Source organism: Pogoniulus pusillus, chromosome 17 (genome assembly GCF_015220805.1).
Source record: "Pogoniulus pusillus isolate bPogPus1 chromosome 17, bPogPus1.pri, whole genome shotgun sequence".
NCBI classification, from domain to species: Eukaryota; Metazoa; Chordata; class Aves; order Piciformes; family Lybiidae; genus Pogoniulus; species Pogoniulus pusillus.
Window position 1 is genome coordinate 12,606,568 of NC_087280.1, and position 8,654 is coordinate 12,615,221.

General features: G+C 39.8%; 1 protein-coding gene across 1 annotated transcript; it reads left to right on the forward strand.

Annotated features, from left to right (window-relative positions):
• The first annotated feature begins 1,862 nt into the window (after positions 1 to 1,862).
• BLOC1S6 (biogenesis of lysosomal organelles complex 1 subunit 6) lies at positions 1,863 to 6,460 on the forward strand. Its single transcript, XM_064157686.1, has 5 exons — positions 1,863 to 2,134; positions 2,789 to 2,933; positions 3,904 to 3,991; positions 4,715 to 4,801; positions 5,503 to 6,460. The coding sequence occupies exons 1-5, from the start codon at positions 2,065 to 2,067 to the stop codon at positions 5,620 to 5,622; spliced, it is 510 nt and encodes a 169-aa protein (XP_064013756.1). The 5' UTR covers positions 1,863 to 2,064; the 3' UTR covers positions 5,623 to 6,460.
• The last annotated feature ends 2,194 nt before the right edge of the window (positions 6,461 to 8,654 follow it).

Consider the following 8,654-nt stretch of genomic DNA (forward strand, 5'->3'; position numbering starts at 1 on the left):
ATGTGGAGTGAGCTTCTCTTGGAACAAGCCCTGAAGGAGTGGACTTGTGCATGGTAAACCGGCCTTGGGTGGAGATTGCTTATTGTTGTTTTCCATAATGATGTCCAAAAATAACTTGTATTACACTTTATCTGAGCTTCCTTGAGCTTTATAATGTGACCCTTTTCCTGAATGTGTAATCTCAAGTTACACTTCCTCAGGTGGCTAAAGGATGTGCCATCCCCAGTCCTTTAACCCACCTTGTCAGTCCCTCAGCAGGGTTACCAGCACAATTGTTTTGAGGTCTGACAACAAACTATCCCTGAAATGGGCCAGAATTGCACAAAAATACATATTGGAGGATGCTGGAGTATACTTACATGTCTGAGTGAGATTGCCACTGTGCTCACGACTTGTGCAGAGCCATATGACAACTCAGAAAGCAGTGAACAGTGTGGGAGTCAGAATGACAGCTGAGGCTGAGAACCTGTCCAGCCAGCCTTGCTGCTTAGAGAAGCTTTAGCTGTATTCCAGGTTAGCCATTCTTGATGTTTTCATTCTCTTCGAAGTGATTTAACTCATTCCCTGTTTCACCACTTGCACTGGCACAAGTGAGTGAGAATGCACAGGCATGAACAACTCGCCAGGTAGGAGCTGCCAACGTAACTGCTTGTTAAACTCTGTCTTAAAATGTAGGGCTTTGCTTAATGCTCCATTCTGCTGCCAGTGGGAACCCTGCCTAATCCTCCACAGTATAATGAATTCAGTAATGCACTTGGAAAATAGTTCCTGTGAAATGGAGAACATTTTGTGGAGGAAAAGAAACAAGAGAAGCTTTCTATCAACCTCTTGTTTGGAGCATTTGGGTTGATAAATAGTTAAATTTGATCTTGAAAAGCAGATACCAATTTTATATACCAATCCTTAGTCTATTTTTGCAAGATGTGGGAGGGCCTGGAACACACAAAGCAGAAGCACAAATCTGAAACTCCCACATCTCAAGTAAGACTATTTCAGAGTGATTATCTCATTCGTTCTTACTAGAAATTCCATCTGGAAGCTGAGAAGTCTTTTCCAGTGAAACTTTTAAAAGTGCTGGGTTTTTCCCCCCACTGAAAGAAACTTTAAGTTGCTAACTAGATGTAATTAAGAATTTTCATCTCTAAGTTAATTGACAAATTCCTGTTGCTGCAGTCTAGATTCAAGTCTTTTTCTAAAGCAAAAAGTAGAAAGAAAAACAAGTAAGCATTTAATCAGCCCATTTCCAAAAAGCATTGGTGAGACTACCTGACCTAATTGAATCTTGCAGGTTTGGGGGTTTATGGAAATAACTGCATTCATATTTCCTGAGTGGTTTCTTCAGTGATTTCTTTCTGTAGTCGTGCCTTTCCTGTAAGGACTCTTTATAGATAGAAGAGGAAAAAAAAATCCTACCACAGGATATAAGTGGTTTTTTTTTTCCGTAAAAGTTACCCCCCCCCCCAAAAAAAAAAAATTAAAAACATTACTTGCAAGTTTATTACTCTTACAGGCAGGGGAGATACAGAGACGCATACACACACAAAAAACAGCTCTCGGGATTTTATTTCCTGAAGAGGAAAAAGCTAAAAGCAGCGAACAACCTGCACGAGTTGTGGGGAAGCAAATACATTCGTCGGGTCCCAGAGGAAGAACGCCCCTACTTAGTAGCCGGCATTAAGTTTAGTTGTTTGTTGGGGTTTTTTCCCCATGTAATCAGAATTCTCTCACTGAATTGCGCTGTGCCTGCTTCTGTCCAAGCACAGATGCTCGCAGTACTGCGGACACAACCGCTGCCGACCGCCACCCATCCCTACCGCCGACAAGACGATATGGGACTCCAGCATCATCACTACATCATTTCCGCATCCGCAGCAGAAGCCCTTCTAGCCGGGTGCGCTCGGCGGCTTTATGGTGGGACACGGCGGGGCGGGGTAGCGCAGAGCTGCCGCGGCCGGTGAGGGCGGCTGCACCCCGCCTCTTTCCGCCGCCCCCGCCTCCTTCCGCCGCAGTTTCGGGCCCGCGGGTTCTTCCCTCGGGAGAGGAGTGTCGCGGGAAGCGGTAGCGATGAGCGTCGCGGAGCGGCCTGAGCCAAAGGAGGGGGCGGCGGCCGCGGATAGCCCCAGGCGCTCGCCGAGTGCGTGAGAGGCGGCCGGGCTGGGCCGAAGGCGGGTGCGGGGAGGTCCGAGGAGTGGTCTAGGGCCGCTGGCCGCCGCCCCTAGCTCCGGTCAGAGTTGATCACCCGTGGGGCACGCCGCTGAGACTGGGCTGTGGCTCTACCGCCTGCCCCCAGGGAAGGCGGTCAGAGGTGTTACGGATGGGTGCACTCGGGAGCGCAGCGCATGCTGTTGTCGGCGTTTTCTCCCGTGCCTGTGGATGGCCTATCAGTTACTTTCCTAGAGCTCAGCATACAGTAAATAATCATAGATTACTCATACGAAAGTCACGGTTCCTTAACCTGTAAACCTTTGGAGTTCAGCGTATGGTGTTCTAACTAGGGCCTCATGTCTTGAGTGGCAGGCTAAGACCTTTATTTTATAGGCCTGTGACAAAATAGAGGGTAAGGATGTGTTAATATGTAGTGTGCTAATATGCTTACACAAAGTTGTTCAGCTGGAAGCTCAGAATCTAGAAATGGGAATAAGGGAGGGACAAAGAAGGAGGAAAAAGCATAATGTAGTTGAAACAATGCAAAAAAAAACCCAAACAAACCAATTTCCACTGTGAAATGCTTTAAATGAAAGTTCAAGTGTATGTTGATCAGTCACATTCAGTCTTGGTATTGGTGTAGGTCCTAGTGCTGCATCACCAGATGAAGGAGTGGTAGAAGATCTCCCTTTAATAGATGAGAAAGCTGTGGAGCAGCTAACTGAGGGATTGATTTCTTATTATCTGCCTGATCTTCAGCGATCAAAATCAGCACTACAGGAACTTACGTAAGCCAATTTTTAAACCCAGCTTCTAATATGTGCATACTTTGCTATATTTTTCAATGTAATGTTGTAGTTACCCTTAACTGGAACATAGTTTATGGCAGCATTTCTGTGTTCTGGCTATAGCATCCTGATTAGTGACATGATTTGTTGGAATACATGGGGGGTGCTTAAGTAGCAACTTTGACTTAATAATGTATAGCACTAGAACACTGAAATCCTCTAAACTAGGTAGAGCAGAATACATGTAGATTTCTTAAATACTTCTTTAGTGGAAATTTTGCTGGAATCTGGATTTATTTTGCTTGCAGAGATGCACTTTATATTCAGGGCAACTGATAGTATGGAAGGTACACTTGGAAAATACAGTTAACGAGTAAACCAGATAAGAATTCTTTGCTCATTGGCATCTCACTGATAACTGGGAATAATTTGTTTCTACCATGGATGCAGAGATACTGGAAAGGGCTTTACATTGATTTAGGTTTTTCAGGGTATACTGGTTTGGGTTTCACAGTGCATGATGTGATTATGCTGCTGCCAAGGACAGCCTTGCATCTGAGAATACTTCAGCTGATATTTATGGGGTAGATGATTCTTAATAAGCAGCAAGAATCCATGCAAGTTCTGTACAGAACTAACTTAGTTGTCCAAAATGACACAGTAGAAAGTCAAGAGCTAGTTGTTTTTCCCTTCATTCAGGGTGGGATGTACACTCACTGCAACCTGCTGAATGATTGTTTAGAGGGTTTGGATATTCATGGCAGCAGAACTAGCATGTGCTCTGCTGGGATTCTTCTAAAACCATTTGTGTCTTGTGTCTTTACCGAAATCATCTAGCAGTGCATAAGAGGAATCCTATAATGGGAAGCATATATTTTTATTGTTACAATTTTAAAGGGCTGTTTAAACAGCATACGTGATGCTTTATTTTGGTTTTCTGCCTTTTTTGTTGTTGTTGTTGTTGTTTCAGACAGAACCAAGTGGTGTTACTAGAAACATTGGAACAAGAAATTTCAAAATTCAAAGAGTGTAACTCCATTCTTGATATTGATGCTTTGGTAAGTACTATTCATTCTGTCTCAAATCTCAGCATAGATTGTCTTGCTGAAGCATTAGTGTCAACTTGTATATTTTCCGTGTTCTTAATGACCTACAGGAAGAGTCAACTAATTCTGATATTTAGCTCAAATTGTTGCTGGAGGAGATGTGGAACCAGCCTCTTTTACTTAGAGATCATTTAGATGTGCTGCTTGGGGATATGGTTTAGAGGTGGTGAATGTTGTAGAGTAGGGTCAGTGTTTGGACTTGATGAACCCAGGAGTCTTTTCCAACCTGAATGATTTTATGCTTCTAAGTAGGAAGGACACTGGGAAGAAAGAGCAGGCTCAGTCTGCTATTAGTAGTACATTTAGTGGTTCAAACACAGTAACAAAACAAAGGTATGCCATTTTTCAGTACGACCAAGGCTCCAGCATGATCTCTCTGCACCTCTCTAGACTAGTAGGCAGGGTACATGAAACATTACTGCATGGTGCATAAAATGGTAGTTTATTCTGGTTAATGAATCTTAGTTCGGTAGACATTGGGTGTACCTGTTGAGATAGAGTGACTTTCTATATTAATACATGTAGTATGCAAACTTTATGTATAAATTTGAACATACTTAATTATCAAATTGTTGTGGCAATTACTGCGTTTTTTGTTGCTTATTTTGGTGTGTAGCTTTATAAGACAACTATTTCAGCTTGTCATTCAGTGCTTTAACAGTTATGTTTTTTAAGTTTTCAGAAGCTAAACACTATCACAATAAGCTAGTGAATATTAGAAATGAAATGATGATGCTCCATGAGAAGACATCAAAGTTAAAAGTGAGTGTGATAAATATTTTTGCTTTCCACACAGACATTTAATTATGTGTTACTGACTTCTGTTTAAAAATAGAATCTTTGGACTTTATATTAAATGCATGTTTTCAGTAGCACCAAGTCATATATGTTTTAAAACTTTCACTTAATTCCTACCTGAATTATGAGTAAATCTTGGTATTGTCACCATGTTTTGTTCTGTTGCTTAATCCATTCCATTCTAACTAGTTCCCTCTGTTGCTTCAGTTTCTGGGCCTTTTTAATGACAACTAGATTGTCATAAATGTGAGAATTTCTCCTTTTAGTGTAATATTAACAGTGGTATAAGTTCACTGACTTCACACTATATAGGCAGTCTGTGGTTACATTCTGGCAAATTACTCCTGCAGTATGTTCAATGAAAGGGTTTTCCCTTGGAGACAATAGATGACATGGTATACATCTTGTCTCGTATACACAAACTATGACTGCTAGTGAGACTGAAGGTAGTCCAGTATGTATTTTCCCAGTTGTGTTTTCCTGCTGTTTCTGAATGGTACAATGGAAGTGGGAAGGAGGAAGGAAAAAATAATAGTTTATGGTACATTCATAGACAGGAAGGGTTGGAGAAGATAATGTTAAGAGAATAGGAAGGATTTTGTTTGTGGCTCCAACTTCAGTACAGCTGTAAAACTTAAAATAATTTACTTGTCTTTTCTGTTTAGAAAAGAGCACTAAAGCTGCAACAAAAGAGGCAAAAGGAAGAACTGGAAAGAGAACAGCAACGTGAGAGGGAACTTGAAAGAGAGAAGCAGTTAACAGCAAAACCTGCTAAGAGGACATGAAAGCAGAGCATGCAAGAATTTGTCTAACATTTTTTTAATTCTCTGGAGTTAAGGCAGATGTTGCTTAAACTGGGCTATAGCTGTTGATAGCTAGAGCCTACTCTACCATATCTTAAATTCCAGAATGGTCATAGGGTTGGTAATACTCTTTTTTTTTCCATTTAAGCCGTTCAAGTTGCCTTCTTTTGTAATGCTATGCAGTTTGATATTATTACAATGTAAGTTAATTTTTATATATATATATGAAAACTTAGACATCACAATTCTAAGTACTTATCATTTTTTTTCCACATGTTCTTCTGGTATTTCGAATTCTGAGACAGATTTAGTGGCTGGCATATGTCGTTTTCAGACAAAATACAGAATGCTATGTACAGTTCATTTCACATCACCAGTGATCACATATTTCACTGAAACTGCTTTGGTTCAGGGAATCAAAATCTCTTTTTGATGCCTTGCTTCATAAATACCGACTTTTTGCGCAGCCTTCGTTTGGTTTGTCTCTAATGAACTGAAGTAACTTCCAATGTGTTTGCCCAAAAGCTCACTTCATTGCAGCAGTCTTTTTTTTTTTAATTTTTGTGGTCATCAAACAACTTAAACAGCTTAAAAGTAACTTCTGAGCTGAATTGGTGGAGGTGAGGAGGATGCAGAGCATTGAAGATTCTCAAAATGCAAAGATTAATGACTTTGCTTCCACAAACATTCGAGTCAGATCAGGGAACTGTTGCTTTCTGTAATGGTTCCACAGGAAGGCTGTGTAGTCTAAGCAGCGGGATTAGAAGTTGTACTTCCTTAATTTTGTGTGACAAAATAAAGCACAACCAAAGCTAAACAATTTCCATTTCTTGTGAAATTTGGTTACTTGTAGGAAAAAACTGCTGTATTTAATTTTTTTCCTTAACAACTTACTAATTTGCACTTTGGGGCTATATAGGATAATTTTGTTATGCTGTTCTCTTCAAATTGGTGATGATTAGTGTTTACTGATGACAAATGTGCAATGGAGGTTGATACCCATTTCTCTGAATGTAATTGCTTTCTTGTAGCACTTGGTGTAAACTCCCATTCAAATGAATGTACATGTTGTCTAGACTGGTAAAAGATCTTTAAACTATCTATTCCTACAGTCTAACACACTATTTTACAGCTGTGTTAGTTTTTAAGTAGACTTGTAGGTGGTGTGTTTTGAAGTAAGATGAAGGTTAAGCTATGTAAACTTTCCTATTAAATATGTACAGTAAGGTAGCAGAGTGGCACAGTGAATTTTAGTTTGTCTTCACTTTTAGATGATTTACACAGTGTACACCTGCCTGGACTCGTATGTATTGTAATTTTCTGACCCTCTAATTTCCTGTTCTTAATATTTGTCATCTTTTTCCACGAAAAGCTTACTCTAACAAGTAATTATCCCATATGCAAGGTAAACTGGGATAGTGTTTTGGGGCAAGGAGGACAAACTTCAGTGAGAAGACACTGAAATGCTGTTACTAAAGCAGTAATAGGTTAAAACTTTCCACAGGTATTTTTCCTTTATGTTGACTTGTGTCCGTTAGTTGCCAGTGGATAGCTGACCCGTGCTGTGGTTTGTATGTATTTCTAAGAGAAACGTAAAGAATTCCCACAGTCTGTTTTTGGAGCAGAATGCACATAGCTAAATGTTTTAAGTATTTTACATTGTGATGTTATTTCAGAATTAGATTCTGGGAATTCAAACAGTATAACATGAAACCAGATGCATCAGTATCCAAATTTGGATTAAGTTGTTGTGGTGTTTGATGATTTGTGGTCAATCATCTAGAATCCAGCTCAGCATTTCAAGTCGTCATCTCTTTCTGTGGAGAACTTTGGAGGCTTTCCAAATAACCATGGGGTGTTTTTGTTTTGTTTCAAAAATCATAGCTACTTTTACTGAAAATGGAATTCTAAGCATAGAAAGTTATGGTTTTGCAATTAGGTATTTCAGTGTTTCTTTGGAATAATTCCTGATCATGGGAGTAACAGTTTGAGGTGCCTGTCTGAGGAATGACATACCTGTATGTGCAAATGTAACTGCTAACTTTTCCCATTAAATTGTAGTAAAATCTGGGCTTTTTATGAATAAGGAACATACAGATTAATGTGAGCTGATTTTTAATCCAGTGAAATCTGTCTTTTTAACTGCTAGTGGTAGCTTTACTGTATTGATAAGACTAATATTTGTTTCCTGTTGAAAAGTAGCTACAGAATGTTTTACCTGGTTTTATCCCGTGTGCTGTGACCTAAGTCTAAATAGCATAAATTATAATGCAAAGGTTGTTCCTGTAGTGGATCTGTTGAGATTCTGGCAGTTAAGGTTTCCCTGGCTGATTTATTCTGTATCATGCTTCAGTAGACACTTTCCGCCACCTGCTGCTTACCTTGCAACACTGCTGGATCCCTTTCAGCTTAATTCCAAGCTTGGTGCTTCAATGCCTTTACCTTGTGGGGGTCCATGTTTGTAAAAGATTATTCAATCTAATAGGGTGTTTGATCTTTGTTGGATTAGTTGCGTGAATATAACTTAACTACTGGTGAAAACTCTGGAGGACTTGGAGTTAGCAATATAAATCTGTAAGTATACAAATTACAGCGGCATAATATGGCAAAACAGTGTACAGCAAACTTCTTACTAGGCAGTATCTGCCGGCAGCAAAGATTGTTTCTTTATTGAATTCTTTTTAAATCAAGATGTAAGCTTAAATTGAAGTAAACAGTTGGTTTGGGCACAAATACCACTACTTTTCTGTAACTTGAAGCACACTTGTACTTCCTTTTCTCCATCCTTGGGCAAAGTGATTGCTAGAAAAACTGCCACTAAAACTGGACAGTCACATCCCCACCACCACCATTGTGTGTCTTCAAACCAGTCCTTTATGATACCAGCACAGCCAATAGCTCTTAGGATAAATTTATTTTCCTCACATATTCTCTATGCAGATGATTGAACTAAAACTGATAGGAAGAACATCTCTCATCTGACAGTGTCACAACAGTGCTGCTGTGGAGAGCAC